The sequence below is a fragment of the Aegilops tauschii genome, chromosome 4, assembly GCF_002575655.3.
Source record: "Aegilops tauschii subsp. strangulata cultivar AL8/78 chromosome 4, Aet v6.0, whole genome shotgun sequence".
Classification (NCBI taxonomy): Eukaryota; Viridiplantae; Streptophyta; class Magnoliopsida; order Poales; family Poaceae; genus Aegilops; species Aegilops tauschii.
Window position 1 is genome coordinate 85,138,300 of NC_053038.3, and position 22,053 is coordinate 85,160,352.

Here is a 22,053-nt window from a genome sequence, read left to right on the forward strand (position 1 = left end):
TTGACTCGAGTGTACAATCAATAGCTGGATAGCCTAGTTTCTCTCTAAAGCCGCTCGATTTAGTTCGCTAAATTGGCCTATGAGAAGCACTCCGCCTTCGGGATATGGAGGTTGAAGCCGCAGGCTGACCTCCTTGCAGTTTAGAGATCGGATGTATCATGTTAAAGTACAGCGGACAGAGAAATTTATTTTAAGACCAATTTTTGGATTGGCACTAAAAAACTTGATTTAGTTCGGATGTCAAGTTTTTACATAAGTTTTTTTTAGCTTTTCGAGCTTATGGCACTTTTAAGCTATTTGTATCCTTTTCTTTCAGGAAGCGGGACATCCTCATGACCGAGGTGCCCTGCGTAATAATTCAGCTCGGGAGATCTTTTCTAACCCGCAGCTCGGCATCTTTCCTGCCGACCTATACCTCGGCGTTGGCGAAATGCACATGACATCTGGACTAGTTCCCGAGGAGATTTGATCCTTAGGTTGATTGGCCGCACCCAACCTGAGTCTTAGGGGATACTGTGTGTCTTCAGCATAACTCTCGCAGTACAATGTCTAATGCCTTTAAGCATCGATAATATCAACGGGGGGCTGCGACTAGAGCCGAACCCACCAAAAGCCAAGGAACTCTGACGATTCCTTGGCAAAACGTTCTCGGATATTGCTTTATATGCATCAGTTTTGAATTGTGTCTTCGGTCAATAGTTGGGTTGCCCGGCTCCTGTGATTGCATCCTACGTTCCGCTTTGTTCGGCTAGATGTGCAAAGGAAGAACCACCGCGATTGTACTTTCGATTTACTTAGTCAAGTACCTAAGTGGAGAAAGCCGAAAACTCACTATCAGAATGATCGCAAACCGGTCAGCTATCCGATGACTTGGTCAAACTATATGTCAATAGAGGTTACCCTGTGGGCCTTTCATAAAATTGGCGGAAGTGTTAATGGCTTGACCTCGGCCAACGCCGAACACTAACCGGAGGCTAGTAACTGGCCTCCCAACTTTAAGCTCCCATGACTAAGTGAAAGTTGTAAAGCCTGGATATCTAATTGCCTCATTTCCGCTAACGCAACTGCCTCCGGGCACCGAGACGTCAGCTAATTAAGGGTTGTCTTGTTACCGCGGAAACACCCTGCATAGCATCTACAAAGGGATATAAGCCGATGATGGGCCACTTTCAAATGATAAACGGTCGCAACGGAGTCAAAATAAATATATATCATCAACGTTTGTATTCAGTATACAAGCGCTGTCTTTCATAATCATCATTATAACGCCGTAAATATGCATCAAATTTGACTTAAGATTTTGGCCAAGCTGGGTTGCCTGGCTCTTGTGCTTACCCCCTACATTCCCGATAGTTCGGCTAGGGGGTAAAGGGAGCACCTATGTGATTGTTACTTCCGGGTCATCCGGATTAGTACCTCAGACTGGGTGAAGCCGAAAGCTAGCCATCTTTAGAATATAATTGGTCGGCAACAACGGAAGTGAAAATTTAGGTTTACTAAAAACCACAGAGTTCATGAACTTTACCCAAACTAAATCCACAATGTTTTTCTCCCACATTGATCAGAGTTGAGGTTTCATGATCATGGTCAACATGATAGCCTAGGAAAAGGAACTTATAAAGAAACTATTTTCCCAGAAGATGTTTCTTACGTTAAAAAGTAATATAACATATCTCTCCGTGTATCATTGTTTATAAAACCGTATGGCCGGATTGCCTTATTTTCTGTAAATCTTTGTCCTCATAAAGGCTTTATAAAGTAGGACAAACACTCCCCGGCTATTGGCCGAGGAGGTTGAAGCCGATGGTCGATCGACAAAGTTTTGTACAATGCGGATCCGAGCATTAATGATGTAAAATACTTGGATACACAGAATCATTACACATAAATTGCGAGTAAAGTCAATTTACTGCGGCCCATCTTTTAAAGAGTCAAGGGCACAATCTCACTGAGACAACCGAGCAGCTGACATAACGCTCTCATAATTCCCTATTGGCATTGATTTCCTATCTATTAAGCCCCTTGGAGCCGACCTTGGCGAGCTCGGCTTTCGCTAGCTGTAGCTCCTTTAAGAGATCTTTATTCTCTTTCCGAGAAGTCTGTGTTAAAGAGAACAAAATTTCTTGTCAAGCGGATATCGATCCTTAATTCGGCCACCCGTGCCTACTTTAAGGCTCGGGGGCTACTGGGTTTGGCGCTTCTCACTTAAAAGCCATCAACAGGTTATATCGATCCCCTGATCTGGTGTTGCCACCCAACCAGTGGCTCGGGGGTTACTGCATTGACGATTCAATGCAGATAATTTACAAAGTGCAAAACAGTTTATGAGGAGATGACGATCCTCAGGTTGGTCGGCTGCACCCTACCTGAGTCTCGAGGACTATGCACACCGCGTTTCCATTCTTACATATGCTGATGAGCTAGGAATCGATCCTCAGGCTGATTTCGCGAATCGACCTGAGTCTCAGGGGCCACTGGGATCAGCGATTTCATGTTTTCTTTCGGGTGCATCTCGGGTTTTAAACCAACACACACCTTGAGAGCTACTGGTTATACATCTCGGCAGTGAATAAATTGCACTGATCGAAAACAATTCCATAAAAAACCAGCTCATGACCGAGGAGGTGCAACTTGGTATGAAGAAGAACAAGCTTAGAACAGGAAAGGAAGCCAAAAGTAAAGTTAAGTGGAAGAAAATCTGAAAGTCCGCAAGGCGATGCGGAAAGGAACTCTCCTGAACGAGAAATACAAGATCAAGATAAAACACTAAAGACATCGAAGAAACTGATTCTGATGCCGAAACATCAGACACACGAGATAGAGAGGAGATGAGTCGGGAACAAGAAGAAGTTTAAAATAAACAAAGATCTAGTGTCGAATTTCTTGGTGCGATGGATTTCATAGTGAAAACAGATTGCGAATCAGACGAACGATTTGGGCTAGCTTCAAATAATTTTAAATTTCTGAAATACGATGAAATCTTGCTAGCATCAGCTTCACCATAGCGTTCACCATATATTACAGTACTTTGTTAAATTATTAAAAATATGAGTCTTTTGTTACAAGCATCGTTGACGAGTTTTGTAATAGTAGTTCTACTAATGGGCTATTTTATAGTCTGTCGGTGGAGAAAGTTCAGCAGAGGGTCGTTTGGTAGGAATCACCCCCGAAAAAGGAAGAAGAAGCAAAGGGTCTTTTGGCGCAGTGACTTGCATGAGCATGACTACATGACGGAGCAGGCGTTTGGGTTGTCGTCGCTGAAGATCGTGGCGAGGCGCTCCTCCTGCCCGGCGGAGACCGGCATGACACCTTCCACCTTGCGCACGTGGCCGGCGGGAGCCCGCTTGTCGTACACCGGCGCCATGTAGGGGTTTGTGTAAGGCACGTACGGCCAGAGCTCGGCCCGCTTCCCCGTCGACTGGACTCTCCTCAGCACACGCTGCGGCTCCACGAACCCCTTCACCGTCACCTTGTGCTGCTTCCGGTTGATCTCCACCGACTGAGCTCCTGCATGCACTTGCGACCAATTAACACCATCCCAACCATAAGTTCATTAACCAAACAAGTATGCATAGCAACACGCATACCTCTCATGTTGGCGAGGGTGTTCCGGATCTTGAGCTCGCAGCCGTCGCAGTCCATCTTCACCTTGAGCTCCACCGTGTTGAACTGCCTCCGCTTCTTGCTGTGCTGCCTCTGGCTGCTGCTACCTAGCAGCACATCCGACAGGAACCGCAGGGTGCCTCCCATTGCCTCACCTCGCTCGATCACCTGGTTCTCTTTTTTCTAATCTAGAATCACAATACTAAAACTGAGGACAGAAATTGGTTTCTGGAAGTGGCCAGCCGATTAGCACGAAGAAGAGCAGGAAATATGGTTCAAGTATGAACTTCAAGCGTGGCTAATTAGATGAGAAAATACAGGAGATATTGAAGGCAGATGCTTGCTTAATCGGCTTGCTTAACTGGCTAATGGTTGTACATTTATAGATACGTTGCAGCGAAGATGGGGATGTGTGCAGCTATATTGGGTTGTTGAGAAGAAGCTTCCTTTCCAAAGATGCCTTATTCGGCTATTCCTTCAAGCTTTTAATTTGGCTTTCCACCCGCTGAGACAGCTCACTCCTCTTTTACACACTCGACCGCCCTTTTTTTCCAGCTCGGATCAAATCAATCTATGGGTCTTTTAGAGCGTCTACAGCTGGGCTTCTCAAATGTCACCTATACAACCACCCGAATCAGTCGGTCACAAAATCACGACCTAGACAGCCCCCTTAAATCGGTCTATTTGTTCGGGCTAACTGACACCTCTGATATCAAGCTCACATATATCATATATGGCTGATATAAGGAAGCCTAGACATGTCCACTAGTCGGATTGGATAGATTGGATCACCCCAGTTTTTCTATCTTTCTTATACCAGCCGGTTGTGGCTTTATGTCTACTTTATTTTGGCTCTCTGTGAGCTTTTCTTTTCTTTCGTTGAGACTTTAAGACCTTTGTTGAACATATTTGCTATTTAATTAAGTTGGCTGTATGCATCGTTCTGATGCAGAGGCCGGGGTGACCCCCATTTTCGAAAAAAAAAGATTGGATCACCCCAAATTTCACCAAATTAACCAGGTCCACCAAATCGACAGTCCTCATGTCGCGTTAGTTCTCCATTTCCCGCTTTGAGACGCCGCCGTCCTCCACCCTTGCCTCCCATCCTCGCCGCCATCCTCGTGCGCCATTGTAGATGTCGTCGGCGAGAACCCCGCCCCCCACCGTCGGCATGGAGGATGCCTCAGCGGAGTAGAACATATTCTATATACATAGATCCACCCACTTATGCACATGAAGAGTAGCTTAGGGATCCGACAAAGAGCTATGTTCCACACTTGTCACGTAGATCATATGAGTAGTGAGGACTCTGGAATCCCAAAGAACACTTTACTGCTCAAGTATCATCCATACTAACTTAGTACATTTTAGTTCCTGTTTTTATCTTTCCGTTGGTTGTCTATATAAAAGCCTTTTTATTCCATTGCCTTAGAAAATTATGGAGTGGGCTATTTCCAAACTCTGGTTTGGATGCATACGAAATACTCCCTCCGCCCCAAAATAAGTGTCTTGAGCTTAGTGCAAATTTGTACTAAAGCTAGTACAAAGTTGAGACACTTATTTTGGGACGGATGGAGTACTTAAGTGATAAGGAAGTTATGTGGTTAGTATTGCCTTCTTTTTTCGCTCTTTGTGGGTTCGACACTCTACTTATGACGAAAGTGCTACAACACTATGTGCTTGCAGCACATCAAGACGGTGGGTGTTGGACTACGGTGTGAACGCGTATCCTAGATGGCCGTCGGTTGGCCGAGGACGGGCTACAGTAGTCCAATGCACGGGCAACGGCCGATGCATGGGGAGGTTGCAGGTGTCAACGTCCAACATTGATGGGGCCAGGGCGTAGTCGCGGTTTCCCGCCGGCTTCAGACACGTCGGTGTTCGTCAAGCTAGTTCACACCAAGGATGTCGGGGGCAGACACCCTTGTGTCATGGTGGTTGTTGCAGGTGAATTTCTATCGGTGTGGACTGGCAGCGGCTAGATCTGTGTCGCGACATGGGCGGCGTCCCGATGGCCAGGGCGGGTGTCTAAGGTGGGACATCTCACCCATCCGCTGGCACCATTACGGCATGGCATGTAACTGATGCGACTATCAGAAGATCAGCAAGATGGTGAATGGAGCACCACTTCGATTTCAGGGGTGAAAACTTTTTATTGGTCGGACTCAGTAGCGATGAACTTACGTTGTTATTGGTCGGACTCAGCAGCGATGAACGTACATCGTTACCTTGATGAATTGGCGATTTTTATTGGTTGGTCCCAGCAATCTTGATGAAAATCCTTGTCCTAGTCGTCTTTGACCTGACGTGACGGCGGTGGCATGAGGTCCTGTAACCCTTCTTGAAAGTGTTGTTGCGAAAAAAGTCCACGTAGTCGTAGGTGTTAGTTTCATATCTTGTAATAGTTTGTTGTAGTTGTCTAAATTATGTACTCTGCTTGCTAATGTTTTTAGACTTGTTGGCTTGCATCAACTTTAATACAGATGACTGTATGCATCCAACGACATAGCAAGGCCCCAGGCAACAGGGGTGTTGGCCTGCCGCGTGCTAGTAAAATCTTTCCTTAACTGTTCAGGACTGTAGCACTATAGTTGGCTCGGCACGTGACTTTTGGCTGGCTACGCAACTGTATGCATCAGAATGATGCGAAGGCTGAAGGCTTTAACCTCCTTTTCAAAAGAAAACTTCTAAAATGTTTCAAAAGATTCAAGAGAAATGGAGGAAGACGAGAGAGAGCATTTCAAGCAAAAAGGGAACATGAGAAAGGAAAGGAGAGCATTTTTTTTCTTTGTTGTATTTTCTTTTTCTTTTTTTGCAAATGAAAGGAGAGCGCTTTGGTTGGGAGGACCGAAAACGTGATAGCTTTTTTTAGCTTGACCTGCTCTTTTAGTACTATAATATAGTATTTGCATTCCTGGAGCAAACTTGCTAGCTAGTTTTTGAAAAAATGCCACTTTGGAACATGGATGTCAGTGAGCACTTTAGTGTGAATGGTTTTAGAATTATATTTTCAAGTTCAGAAAAATGCTAAAACAAATCTATACATGATATGTGTGTATAATACACGCATGGAAAGTTTGATGACGAAATAAGTTAGGGTGTGAGCTATACAAAACAGATATGCTTGGATTTGTAGTGGTGAACAGTGAGTGTACTATTTACGTTTTCAAAATAATGATTTTTTAATATTTTTATGTAGCTCACATGTTAATTTATTTTCATCATCAAACTTTACACTTGTAGTATAGATCCACATTACCAAGTAATATTTTTTTGAAACTTAAAAGTGCTCACTGGAACCCTGTCCGAAGAAGGACCTACTACCTAACTTGGAACATGTACCGTCCAGCTATGCTTTTTAAAAGTTGTAAACTCTGTTTAAAAGCATTTTCCTTAGAACATGTTGTTTAAACACGGCATTATTGGAATCCCTGCTATCCTAAAAAGAGTCAGCGACTTTCTGATCGAGGAATTGGATACTGTGCTTTCGGAAAGATATGACATAGACTGGCATAAGTTCACGCCGCTCCTCACCGTCCAATATAAGGTCCCAGTGGCTGAGATCCGGAAGACAAGTACTGTAACAACATTCTCCAAATCATGGCAAAAAATATACTACATTCTCCAATGCTTATTTCTTAAATCGACCACAAGCTGGGGTGCACGTTCATACCACAACCCTAAATTGTGTGCTGCAATCATGTGTGGCCATAGGATGGGGCCCACCGAGAGACAACCCAACCGTCCACAATCGCCACCACACGAATTGCAATCCTCTCGCTCCTTTTCCCACCGTGCCATCTTCCCAAATCTTTCCTCCAAATCATTTCTGGGCATCTTCAATAACATTACCCATATATCAGAGGTGAAGGGATTTTCATAAAAAGTGGCGCCCTTGTTACGCATCTCCTCTGCATATGGAACCGTCTTTCCGTTTTAACGCCTTCACCATGTTCTTTCTCTTTCTATGAGACGCTCTATTTTAAAAATATTGTGTGTTCTGACCCCCGCACACAGCCAATCCACTATTGATCTTTGTCTATACATGATTTCCTCCCTCGCGTATATTTCCCTTAGCTGCTCCTCTAACTCCCGGACCTCCAGTGAGGATCCAGTCGCAAGGGCTCTAGTTTTTGCATCAAGCAGCTGCGCTTTGAGCTTCGCTATTTGTCTCCGGATTGAGCCGAAAACTTCCCCAGCCCATCGTTTCATTGAACCCGTCATGGAGCCCAGCCTGTTCCATACATCATCGAGCCCTTGTTCACATGTACCGGCAGCCTCCCAGGCTTGTGCAATCATCTCGTCGCACTTTTCATGCCGGGCCCATGCATCCTCATACCGAAACGGTCTATCGCGCCCCCGATCGCGGTGTGGTGCAATCTCCACCGCACCCTAGTGGTGGTGCCAGGAATAAAACCATGTGTAGTCACTTCAAAGTTGTGTAGTCAAATATACATATTTTTATGTTTTTCTGCATGATTTATACTTGATGAATCACCTTTTTGCCAAAGAGCTGTGTAGTCAAGTGACTAGACAACCTATACGTGGCTTCGCCACTGCCGCACGCACTAGGAGAGCTTGGTGATCCGACTCCTTAGTCAGAATATGTTCGACTGTCGTCTCCGAATACATGGATAAGAAACCATCATTACATGTAGCCCGACCAAGTCAAACCTAGATATTCTCTTGTCCATCCCGTTTATCATCCCAAGTGTAGGGGTAGCCCGAGAAGCCCAGATCTGCCAAGCCGTAGTCGGCAAGACAGTCCCGGAAGTCTTCCATTTGCGCAGAACTCCTTAGGTTACCACCTCGCTGGTCCGTCTGGAACAGAGCCTCATTGAAATCACCTAAACAAATCCATGGGAGATCATCTTTCGTCAGATAACGGATCGCATCCCACGATTTCTTCTGGAGTTCCGTCTGTGGTTCTCCATAGAATCCAGTGATTCTACAGAGCTTCCCATCACATGCAACCTCTGCATCAATAAAATATTGGCACCACGGCCTCACCTTAACTTGGACATGATCTCGCCACCAGATTGCCAGACCACCACTCCGTCGCTCGCAGTTCACCGCCACTCCGTTTGTGAATCCCAAACTCCATTTGAGCCTATCCATAGCCCTCGCCTTCTTTTTTGTTTTAAATAAGAATACCACGCTAGGTTGTGGGACCGTATTAGGTCTTGTAATTTGCCCATTGTCGAGTCCAACCCCAATCCTCGACAGTTCCAGGCAAAAATATTCATTGTGACCGACGGCCCTGCCTCGCAGGGTCCGCCGATGTGTCATGATGCTCTGAGATACAATCAAACACGGTAGATGTTTTCTGCCTCATGTCGCGAATGAAAGTATCACCCCAACCTGCCTGTCAGGATCCCCCTTTGCCAACCAGTGCTGCCTTGGCCTTCTCTCCCTCTCCTCTATAATAACATGTCTTGGACTCCTTGAAGAGCGGTGTTCATCGTAGCCCGGCCTCGGCTTCCTCACATAGTAACCCCTCTTGTGCTCCCTTTTTGTAGCCTGGCTCGAGCTACCCCCTCCCTCATAATCTCTGGAAATATGTTGTTTGTGCTTTGACCGTAGCTCAGCTTGTTTATGCAATTGTTGTTGCCTCAGTTCATAGCGCATGTCCCGTTCCCTTTTATGTTCCGGTGCATCCCTAAGGTCCTTGTCCCGTGGCTCAGCCAGCACATGCCGCTCTTTATTGGCGCTAGAAACTTCCCCCTGGTCACCATTGACACCCCCGCTAGTGCAGGAGTCATCTGGCGTATTAAATTCCCTCTTAAGGTTTCATTTTGTTGGAAGATTACGAACTGATTCCGACCTCCTTCTGCTCACGTCCCCGTTAGTTGATCTACCACTCCCAAAGTTGTTTGCGCTGCTAGATGCTCCTCGGTAAGACCCTTCTTTCATCGCCGCAGAACAGCCCGGTGAGGCCCAGAGCCATTCACCCCACTGTTGGTCAGAATCCACCGGAGGGACACACCCTCCTTCGCCATGCACCAGCCGACCACACTCAAAACAGAAGTGTGGGATCTTTTCATAAGTGATGTCAAACCAAGTTTGTTCCAGATCGTCCTCATCCTTTTTTAGATAAAAACCTCTTACCAGCAGATCAAAAACTGAAAGTTTGACTCTGAAACGCAGATTCAAGCCCTTTGCAAAGCCATCTTTCTGAACATCCACCCGAACCAATTCTCCCAACCAATCCCCAAGCGCTTCACCGAACGCCTACGAGCGTTTATCCAGTGGCAAATCTGCTACCCTAGCCCAAACATCCACTTTGTCAAACGTCGTCTCTGATGGCCTAGTTGCACCATCATATTCTTTGAGCACCAGGATATTGAAATCAAATTGCCATGGGCCATTGTTTAAAGCGTGTATCCAGTCACCTTCACTACAAAAATTCACCACAAACATGTTCCTCACAATAATATTGAATTTGGCTTCTCGATGAAGACCCTAAGCCCTAGGCATCGACTTCTCCAACGCACGGGTGTTCATTAGTCTTGGAGTAAATGCTTTCCCAATCTTAGACCACTTCGCCACCCTAGGCTGCTCTTGTCCTGATTCCTTAAACACAAAACATGTGACCTCCTTCTCCGTTAGACCTGCCGCCTCCGCCGACACCTTGCCATCTGCAGGGGACTGCGACGAGTTCCTGCTCTATGTGCTCACTGGCATCTTCTTTGTTATAGCCTCGGTCGTCGGTTGTGTCGTTGATCTCGGCGTCGCCGCTGCCTTAGGGGTAGCCGCCGAGCTCTACGACGCCATTGCTCCATTCTTCATTCTCTCTACCATGGCCCTCCCCAAGAGAAGGAGATGCACGTTGATCTACATGCTAGGGGGGCGCCGTCGCCCCTTCATGCACCACCTAAGCCTCACCACCACCGTGCGAAAACTCTAACCCTAGCTCTCGAGAACAATCGCCACGCGGTCGCCTCAATCGCCTCTCCATGTTTTCCTCACGAGGTGGACCCACCGAAAACGCTCCTCTATCTCTAAAAATCGGGTGAGATTGAAAATCTTGTCACAACTGAGATGAACGAGTCCCTTATGGTGCCTATATCATATGACAAGATCGAGAAGGCGCTCTTCCAGATGGGTCCGACGAAGGCGTCGGGCCGAATGGGTTAACGACTCTATTCTATCAACGACACTGGTCGTTGGTTCGCGATGACGTTTGTCGGGCGGTCAGGGATTTTTTGAATGGTGTTGGGGCTCCAGATACTTTCAATGCAACAATTATTGTCATGATCCCAAAGTGCAGATCACCAGAGCTGCTCTCACAGTTCAGGCCTATCAGTCTCTGCAATGTCCTCTACAAGATCGCGACAAAGGTCCTAGCGAATCGACCGAAAGTGTTTCTACCTGTTCTCATCTTTGAGGAGCAGGGGCTTTCGTTCCCGGACGGATGATCACTGACAATGTTCTTGTGGCGTATGAGTGTGTCCATGCTATACGTAAGAGGAAGAGAAAGAAGCCGTTTTGTGCTGTCAAGTTAGACATGATGAAAGCATATGACAGAGTGGAATGGGCCTTCCTACAGCAGATGATGGAACAATTTGGATTTTCTCAGGGGTGGATCTTTATGATTATGAGGTGTGTCAGGTGGACAAATTTTTCTTTAAAACTTAATGGTGGCTTGTCGAGAGATTTTTTTCCATCATGAGGCGTCAGGCAGGGTGACCCCTTATCGCCATACCTATTTCTTTTTTGCGTTGAGGGTTTCTCTGCTTTGCTAAAAAAATGCAAGAAGAAGGAAGTGTGAAAGGTGTGTCATTTGGGAGCTCTAGACATCAAGTTACACATCTTCTGTTTGCGGATGATAGTATTGTCTTCCTTGAGGGGACGCACAATAACATGGTTATGTTGAAGGACATTCTGGTGAAGTATGAGGAAGCCTCTGGCCAACGAGTTAACTTACAAAAATCCTCTATTTTCTTCGAGAAGGTCTATCAGGAGGCAGACAAGGTGGAACTTAAGAACACACTGGGCGTTCAGTCCGAGGCTCTTAGTGAGTGATATTTAGGATTACTAACACTGCTTGGGAAGTTCAAAGAGAGGGTACTTTCAAATATGTGACAGAAAGCTCAAAAGGCAAGGTTAGTTGATGGAAGAGGCAAGGCCTGTCAAAAGCAGCAAGGGAGGTATTGATAAAGTCTGGGCTACAAGCTATACCTAACCACACCATGAGTTGTCTTCAGCTCACGAAGAAGATGTGCCGAAACCTGATCCCAGTCTCTTCGAAATTCTGGTGGGTGACGGCGAATGGTGAACGTAAGGTACATTGGATATCTTGGCAGAAAATGTGTGTAGCAAAACGGGATGGAGGATTGGGTTTTAGGGATCCCGAGGCCTTTAACCAAGCTCTACTTGTGAAGCAAGCATGGCGAATATTGCAGGTCCCAACCTCCCTGTGCGCAAGGGTGCTCAAGGCACGTTACTTCAGAGAGGACTTGATCCTGACTGCAATAGCCCCTCCATCCGCCTCGTACACTTTTTGGAGCATCCTCCATGGGAGGGACCTGCTACGTGAGGGTCTCATATGGCGCATAGCTAACGACAGTAGCGTGAACATACATCATGCTAATTGGATCCCACGAACTCGAAGTATGAGGCCATTGGGGCAGTTTTTTGTGGCGGGACTGACCAAAGGAGATCACTTACTCACACAGGATGGGAGGAACTAGGACATGGACAAGCTGCATGCAATGTTCTCTGATGATGATGCGGATGACATAAAGCAAATAGCCATTGGGAGCCTGGGCATTGAAGATTATCCCGGTTGGAACTATACAAAGAATGGCCACTTTACTATAAGATCCGCGTACCACCTGCGGATGTCCATGAACAAAGTGAGGATTGGACAGCCGGAAACCTCAAGCTCGACGGCGAAGCACAGGGCTATACGACTCTGTGGGATACGAGTGCGCCAACCAAGGCCAAGATTCACTTGTGGAGAATGATTCGTGACGACCTAGCAGTGGGGGCCATGCCTCATTGTCAGAGGATTAAACCCGGTGTTTTTTGCATAGGGTGCGGGCAGGAGGAGACGGTGCTGCACCGGTTTTGGTCTTGCCAACACTCTGCGTGGTTCTGGCAGCTTCTTCACTCGAAAAAATGAGTTTTGGTGGCAATCCCACCAAGTCCGATTAACTCTTAGAGTGCTCTAGCTACCTGGCTTCTCGGGTGGCTCGCAGAGGCGTCTGATGATGAGAAAGCGACCATGATTCAAGCACTGTATGGGCTTTGGTTGGCGCATAATGAAGCAAGAGACATAAAGAAGATATGTCCACCACATGAAATCATAGAAACAGTGGTAATTCACACAATGAGTGGAAGGCTGCACATGCGGGTGAGGCACGCTTGGCGGTACATCAGCCCAAGCAAAAATTGCGACCTTCCGAGGATGGTTGGCCGAAGGTTAACTTCGATGGGGCGGTGTCTAAGGTTGCCGACGAGGGAGAGCTAGAGCTATCATTCGAGACCATGAAGGAGCGTTCAGGGCGGGTCTTTGTCACTTCTTCCGTGGTGTTGTGGACCCTGAATTGGTGGAGATCTTGGCCTGCAAACGAGTTATTCAGGTGGAGCGGGAGATCAACGCCGAGAAGATCCATGCGGAGCTTGACTCTCAAGGAATCATCCGGATGCTAAATGACCCACACAAGGAGTTGTCGAGTGCTGGTCCGTGGATACAAGAAATCAAGTCGATGCTCGCATCTTTTTCTGATTATAGTGTCCTGTGTTCGTCGTTCTGGTAATGTTGCTGGGCATAAGTTAGCTAGAGTCAGTGTCGGTAATGAACTTTGCAAAGTTTGGTTGGGGCTTACCCCAGACTGTGTGCTGGATGTAATCTCGGATGAGATTGCGAACACATATGATTGAATAAAGCGGCAAATTTCTCCTAAAAAAACATTACCCATACATTTTTTTATGATGGAACTTACCCATATCTTTGTTGGAAATATGCCCTGGAGGCCATAATAAATTAGTTATTATCATATTTCCCTTCTCATGGTAATCGTTTATTCACTACAAAAAAAAGACACATCCGTGACATTTGGGGCCGAACGAATTTTTTTCCTGTCATACTTATGACACTTCTATGACGATAATTGTGACAAAACCCGGTATCATCATAGGTGTGGTGGGGTCCTACTTCTATGACAAAAAATCATGACATAAAATGGGATTTTCGTCCTGGGCGGGCCGGAGACGCAGCTGCATGACATTCTTTGGGCCGTCCATGATGGAAAAAACCATGGTAGAAGCGAGGGCGCGGAAAATATCGGGGAGTTCCCGGTTACGGTGGGTGGTCGGGGCCGAGCGATGCGCGTTTCTCTCGTACACGTACGCGCGTGGGTGCGAGGCGTTGGGCTCTAACTGAACCCGAGCGAGGCGTTGGGCTCTAACTAAACCCGAGCGATTGCACTGCAGGCTACGGTTACAATGAACCCGAGCGATCGATCGATCCCTTGCTGTTAACTGAAGCCGAGTGATTCCTTCACTACTGCTGCTAACTGAAGCCGATCGATGCTGCCTCTGGATGAACATTGAGCGTTGTTGGGGGGTTTTGATGAACAGTTCCCGGTGCGGGTTGGATGAACAGGAACCCGTGGTAGTAGAGGCCGTTGCCGCTGGATGAACAGTACCCCGATCGATCGAGCCGGTGGATGAACATGACCCCGTGGAGGGCTGGATGAACATGACCCAGTGGAGGGCTGGTTGAACAGTAGCCGGTGGAGGGCTGGATGAACAGTAGCCTGTGGAGGGGTGGTTGAACAGGACCCCCGTGGAGATGGCTGGTTGAACAGTAGCCGGTGGAGGAGCGCGCGGTGGAGGCTGGATGAATAGGAGCCCGTGGATGAACAGTCGTAGGTGGAGGCTGGAGGAGGTCAACGGTGGATGAACAATAGCCCGTGGAGGCTGGAGGAGGTCGACGGTGGAGATGAACAGTATCCCGTGGAGTCCCATTTTGCGGTACACCACACCCCTCCCGATGAACAGGACCCCCGTTTCGACCGTAGCGCTCCAACATAAATCCGTTTCCTCCGTTTTGCGGTACGCCACACCCCTCCCGGTCAATAGGACCCCGTTTCGACCATAGGAAGTCCAACAAAAGTCCGTTTCGTCCGTTTTGCGGTACGCCAGACCCCTCCCGATGAACAGGATCCCGTTTCGACTGTGGCCGGTCGAACACAAGGCCGTTTCCTCCGTTCTGCGGTACGCCAGGCCTCGTTTCCATCGGCTGTTCCGTCCAAGCCGGTTGGCTCCCGATGAAGACGACGACGCATTCCGTTCCGACCCAGCCGGTTGGCTCCCCATGAACACGACGATGACACAATTTCTCCGCTCCGACCCAGCCATGTACACAAGCCCTGGCCGTACGTATGCGCGAGTAGGCGTTCGAGACCCCGCCTGTATGTACGTACGTGGCCGGATTTACTTTCTTGCACACTGTCCGCTGTACGTACGTGTACATGCTACATGCGCGCCTCTACTACCACATGTGCGCGCCTCTACTACCGCACGTGCCCTTCCTTGCATGGCCACGGTTCATCGCTGCAGCCTACAGACAGACCGATCGACCAGTATGTACGTACACGTTTGCGACCAGAATGACAACGCTACGTACGCTTCGACCGGGTGGGTCCCGACTGTCAGGCACTTCCTTGCGTGCGAAGATGTAGCTGGTGGGTCCCAGCAGTCAGGGGGTGAATCTTTTTTGCCCGTAATATGGACGCACCTCCTTGCGTGCGAAGATGTAGCTGGTGGGTCCCAGCAGTCAGGGGGAAACAATTTTTTCATGAATACGGTGGCCCGTACGGTGGGTCCCGGATGTCAGGTAGAGGAATCATTATTTTCCGCGTAATAAGGAGGCACTTCCTTGCTGCGGACGTGGGCCCAGCTGTCAGCCTCTCCACGTACAGTACTCTCCCGATGGAAGTCGCTCCTTGACCACGTTGACCACACCGCGCCGAGAGCACCAGGGCGGTGGACGACGGTGAGGCCTAGGAAGGGGACGACGCAGAGCCGGGGAAGACGCGGCAGTGGATGCCCATGTGGAGAGGAGTACGAGGGTTCACTAGTTCGGCTGCGGTGTGAGGCTGCTGTTGCCGCAGGGCCTGGCCAGCGGTGGGAGTAGTAGGGGGCAGTGAGGCTTCCGCGGCAGCACAGCCGGCCACGGGAGGCAGGAGCAGGCGGTCTCGCCGGCGCTGGTTTGGGTGGCTGGTGCAAGAAGAGCAGCGATTGAAGAAGCAGCAGGACCGTTCGATTCAAATCCAACGGTCACTGCTGCTAGAATCATTTGTTGACTAAGTTGACAAGCCCTTCGTACGCGTCAACTTAGTAGGCCCATAGGTCAGCCTCCCAACCGGTGCACCCCAGATGTCAGTGGGAGGAATCATTTTTTTCGCGTAATAAGGAGGCAGTTGATTGCGTGCGGCCAGGCCAGCAGAGGGAGTAGGGTGGGTCGGTGAAGCCTGCGTGGCATCACAGCGGGCCACAAGAGGTGGGAGCAGGCAGTCCCGCCGGCGCTAGTTTAGGCGGCTGGAGCAGGAAGATCAGAGATTGAAGAAGCACGTCGGCCATTGGATAGACATCTAACAGTCACTGCTACTAGAATCGTGTGTTAACTGACAAAGCCTTGCGTAAACAAGCCAGCCTCGAAATCTGTGGCATGTACAACCCATTTGCTATTATTTTTATAATTTTTACTCATTTTCTAATTCATATGGAATTTATTGCAGCCCATTTTTCATTTTTAGAATTGCTGCCCATTTTCTGGTCAGTACCAGGGTTAAAAAATTGAACTAAATATGTGCGGAATTTTGAAAATTCGCAAATTTTTGCTGGGGAACAAAATATTCTTAATCCAAAAATTAGTAGCCATACTAAAACAAATTAAAAATAAATTAGTACTATGTCATGTTAAATCCAATGAAATCCAAAAATTAGTAGCCATACTAAAACAAATTTAAAAATAAATTAGTACTATGAGCATCCAGATGCCGCGACCGTCGACGAGCACCATCCAAGACGTGTTCATGCCGACCCAGTACATACCGTTAATGTAGTTGAGCGTGACGGGGATCGGATCGCAGTCAACACTACTAGGAAAAAGGCTACTAGCAGCGCGGGTAAAATGGCTACTAGCAGCGCGGGTGCCCGCGCTACTAGTATCTCGCTACAACTAATAGTTAGTAGTAGCGTGGGTTAAACCCGCGCTACTACTAACTTTGCTAGTAGTAGCGTGTGCCACCCACGCTACTGCTATCACATACACGCGCTACTACTAATGAAATAGTAGCAGCGTGGGTAAACAACTAACGCTCCTAGTATCCTATATACTAGTAGCGCTCAATTTGCTCCCCATGCTACTACTAACTTATTAGGAATTAAAATAAATAAATCAGTACACATCATTACAAATACAAGATTTATAGTAAACCAGCATTAGAACACATCCAGTAAGAGCATACATAATTGACATGGACACCGAAGCCAATAAATGAGCCAAAACCCCATCATTATGCATTGGTATTCACGATTGACCACTTCAAAGAACATGCAAGTATGTATGTCATTAACAATTGCAAACATAAGTGTTTTTACTACAGTTGTTGTATCTACTGTCACACAGTTCCTCATTCTACCTGTTCTCACTCCAATAATAAGAAAAATGAAAAGGAAAAATAGAGATAATCTGCCGCAATTGCACTTCGGTGTCATGGATTCAGTCTGCCGCTTCAACATCTCATTATATTGCAGCAATGGAAATTTGTCCCAAAATTACCTTCTGCAACTCTTCAAATCTCTTCATTGAGCAGACACTGAGGTCTTAACATACAAACAAAGATTGTCCCATAAGCATTGCAGACTTCAATCATGGGAGAATATAAGAGTGTACAAGGCATATACAGAAGCAAATAGCATCTTCAGTTTAGCAGAAGGATCTTACTAGTTCATACTACTAAATTTACATAAACTGAATCTTACTAGCTCAATTAGAATACTATGGTTTCTATAAAACTGTACTTTTGAATACTGTGAGGTGTTTGCCTAAACCAATAACAGTAGTTTCATAAACACTTATATTCCTGAACAGTGTTTTTTTAAGTTTTTTTAAAGAGGTCCAGACTAAGACTGATAACCTGAAAAATTAACCAATATCATAGCTCTCAGAAACATGAATGCAGAGGACTAAGGAAAATAAATGATTTATGCTATACATATCCATACACTTGCAAAGTTGCAATCATAAGAGTAATATTTGGCATGGCAAAGTTTGTGTCTCGTGATGGGATGGCAGACGCAATTGGCTAGAAGGACATAATAACTAACATTAGCATGAGCAAGGAGTAATCTATATGGGTATTGAACTACTAATACTGTCTGTCAAGCTAAAAAGCACAGAAGTCATTGATTCTACTAGAGAGATCAAAAACATCTGACATCAAAGAAAAAAATGGCAAGCTTTCAAGGGAAATTCTCTTTTTGATGTAAATGCTTGGTTGACGATAAAATACGATTTATGATGTTGTTGTATGAACCGTTAGAAAGGTTAAATGGGTCCTAAAGTGTATTGAGGAGTAATAACTATAATACTAAACGTGTCCAGACCTCTTTTTTGGACTTAGGACTCCACATAATGCAGCCTATATGCTGTAAGCAGTTTGCGTCACTACTAAAACAGAAGTGAGGTAGAGAGTTTGGCGATGATCAGATTAAGTTTAACCAACATTTCACAATTCACATTAGCAAAGATTAAACAAAATCATACGACAACCATATCAATTCCTACTTAACACTTGGAACAAAAAGCATCAAGATAGAACTGAGGAATCAGTAAGTCAGTAAGTTTACCATCGATCATATTCGAAACATATCATACGCATCTTACATATTACAATGAAAGTGTACATTATGCAGATCAACGGCCTAAGTGGTATAACGATCTAGGACAGAATATGATTGAGCACTAGGAGCAAACACGCTGTAATTTTGAAGAACATGGCAGTGTTCAAGTCCCTAACAGACCACAATCCCAGACAGGAATAGGGTTGTTCTTTCTTCAAATTACCATACACGGGGAAACAATGATAAGACCGAATTGTTTAAAAAAAGGAAGAGGATGATTAAGTGGTTTAATTCAGATCAACAACATGTCAAACAAATCACTCTACCAAGGGTACAACTATGAGGTAGGTTACACCAAACTATCATCGGAGTGAGGAATAAAAAATGAGAGAGAGAGGACCTTCTATCGTGTGGGCAGTAGCAGGGTCGGAGCAGCCACTCGTAGAGAGAGACGACTTGGTCACTAGTGGTGCCCAGAAAAGGTTATTGCAATGGCAGTTGAAGCATTCTCCCTGCAGCAACGCTTTAATATGTAAGCAATCGGATATTTTTTGTATCTATATGCAGAACCATTGCTACTGAAGGCAAATTGCCTGCTGTTTATTTGCAGAGGTTACCCCACTCTGTCTGATATATGTAAGACAAGTACATTTACTACTTTGTTGGATTTATACGAGAACAAATAAAGCATATCATGTTTTTCTAGTGTATTCACGTATAAGTCGTACACTTGCACATCATGTTAAGTAGCAAGAGAGAGGGATCCAAGAATTTTTTGGGGAGGCATAATAGCATAATGGAAAGGGACTTGAATTTTCTAGATAGAGGCATATGAAGGCCAAAAGCATTTGCGAGATTCAGTTCAATATACTTAGAGAATCACTGATTTAGCTCTCGAACATCTAAAACAAGCTACTGGACATTGGGCAAGTAGTACTGATTCTCAAAATAAAAAGACGCCAAGCGAGGACAAGTGGTATATGCGATATGGAAAGCTACCAGTCTACCACCACCATCCTAAACAATGAGCACACGAACACATTACTGACGGTCTGACGCCACATCTCAAACACTTGGTGCATTAGTCAAGTTACTGATGTAGGTAAGCTTCTTCATCTGCATCTCAGAAGCGGCTCTACCCAGAATCCCCATGGGCGCGGACAGCTAAATTGGAACAGCAAAACCACATGCACTATAAATCAATTTGAGGAGTTGGAAAGTCGCGCGTGACAGGTAAGCGGGACTTTAATCTCCGGGCTTTCTCGCGGAAACCGCCTCATTAGTTGGAATTAGGATACCATGGAAAAACGAACTGAAAAGGGAAAAAGGCGGCCGCACTGACCTTGATGAACTCGGCGGGGACGTCGCGGACACGCTCGACGAGCAGGCCGACGCCCTCGAGCTCGCGCACGAGGCGTGCCACCCTGTCCTTCCCCGCCTGCACACGACCTGCCAAATCGAATCCAAGGGGGGTCAGGGGCTGCCTGCGGTGAAGAGAAAGAGAGGATAAAGGGGAACCTCACCTCCATGGCGTTGGTCCGCACTAGCAGCAGTAGCAGGAGGGTCGGAGCAGCAAGTAGCAGGACCTCCGGCGAGCCGTCTGCATCGGCGGCGGGCAAGAGGGAGCCCTCCCCGCGCCGCGCCGCACCCGGAGAAGGGGGCCCCTAGCTAGGGTTCAGGGCCAGCACAAGGGCATAGCGAGGAGGAGGATCCGCGCGTGGACGCCCGCTTGGCCAAGAATGCAGGACGGATCTCGCGCGTGAACGCGGGATGCAGCGGGTGGGTCGCGGCGGCCTGAGCTAGGGCTTCGGGTGCTGAGAGAGGCAGCGGCTCTATCCATGGCAGTGGCTACTGGTGAGGTGGGGGGCGCCGACGGTGGGGTTGGGGGAGAGGAGGTCATCGGCGTCGGCAGCAGCAACGGGGTTGGTTGGGGGAAACGTGGGGAGTGGAGGATGAGGAGAGGCGTCGGGGGAGAGAAAGGCAGAGGAGGGGTGAGAGGCTGCGGCAAGGAGATAACTTAGCAGTAGCATTGGGTTTATACCCCACGCTAATCCAACGCTACTACTATGGCATGTCATGGGTGCACGGTGGAGACCATTTAGTAGTAGCGTGGGGTTTATAACCTGCGCTATTACTATCAACTTAGTAGTAGCGTGGGTTTATAACCCGCGCTACTACTATGGCTGGTCCCGAAGGGCACGGTGGAAATCACTTAGTAGCAGCGAGGGTTATAAACCTGCGCTACTACTATCAACTTAGTAGTAGCGGGGGGGGGGGGGGTGTGTAAACCCACGCTACTAGTAAATAGCAGTAGCGAGGGGTATAAACCCACGCTACTAGTAAGTGTCTGTCTATAAGCTTTTCCCTAGTAGTGCAAGGGGATTGATGCTCGCCACCCTACGATCGTTATGTTGCGTGACATGCCATTTCTGAAGATCAGACGGCATCAGCAAGCAAGGAGCTAGCTTAAAAAGCTCCGCCCTGAGGGCTTTGAGTAAACGGTACAACCCCGACGAGCACACGGCGAGCGGCATGGTACTGAGATTGTCCACACGCGAAACAATGAGCTTGATTACCTCTGTGGGGAGCAAATTCCAGCCACTCTTTTGGCGGACACTGCTCGGTTCTGCCATTGTTAGTGCTTGGGTTTCGGACGAGGGGGGAGGCGCCTTAGCGGGGATGGAAGATTGGATGAGATTATGTGCGGACAAAGATGGAGAAGCGAATATGTGCTACGGGAAGTGGACAGATGATGATGACTACAGCACACCGCTTGACTTACGAGACACATACCAGCAGCGTAGGGTCATATCGATGCCAGACAACTTGCTTGAGTGATCACAGTACTGGTACTCCCTACAGTACCTACTACTATGCCCTAACTTGCTTGAGTAGAGTAGTAGTGGAGTAGGACTGGAGGAGTAGTATATTCTAAACTAAAATAGTTACAAAGTTCAATGCCTGAGCGTGGAACGACTACGAACCGCCATCGGTGCTAACTCCAATCCCCAGCAAACGTTCGCTGGGAGACACGGCAGTTGCAAACGCCCGTGACGCAGTTACAGTACGTTTGTAAGGGTGGCGATTTTGTCAAATACTATGGCTTAAAAACAGGCCACCGTTGGATGGAAATCTGACGGTTACGTGGGATTTGCCACGACTGAGCTCGTGGCGAACAATCGCCAGATATCATTACTGAAAAAAGGTTAAAACACCCGGGGCAATAACTTGCACCGGCTGACCACTAACAATGATACTAACATAGTTGTAAAATGGTCAAAGACCGTGTCTACGTGGTGTTTGGAATTATATGCAGAAAAATTAGCAAGATGGCCATGCATTGCACGGAACATCAAGATGCATTTTTTTACAAAACACCTGTTGGGATTGACCCATGCAGGAGTAATCCCATGTGTAAAAACTAATGATATCTTGAGAATTTTATCGGAAAATGGTATGTCGACCATTTCATCGAAAAATGATATCTCGAGAAAGATGATAGATAAGGTGAGGAGGAGTGGGGCGTGGTGGTGACTGGTGGTCGGACTGGGCGGAGGCATGGGCATGGACGGCGCCGGCAGCGGCCAC

At 47.2% G+C, this 22,053-nt stretch overlaps 1 protein-coding gene across 1 annotated transcript; it reads right to left on the reverse strand.

Moving 5' to 3' along the window:
• Nucleotides 1-3,016: 3,016 nt before the first annotated feature.
• LOC109758284 (heavy metal-associated isoprenylated plant protein 23) lies at nucleotides 3,017-3,980 on the reverse strand. The gene is made up of 2 exons (XM_020317136.4): nucleotides 3,588-3,980; nucleotides 3,017-3,507 (listed from the first exon to the last, which is right to left on the reverse strand). The coding sequence occupies exons 1-2, from the start codon at nucleotides 3,748-3,750 to the stop codon at nucleotides 3,224-3,226; spliced, it is 447 nt and encodes a 148-aa protein (XP_020172725.1). The 5' UTR covers nucleotides 3,751-3,980; the 3' UTR covers nucleotides 3,017-3,223.
• Nucleotides 3,981-22,053: the final 18,073 nt, after the last annotated feature.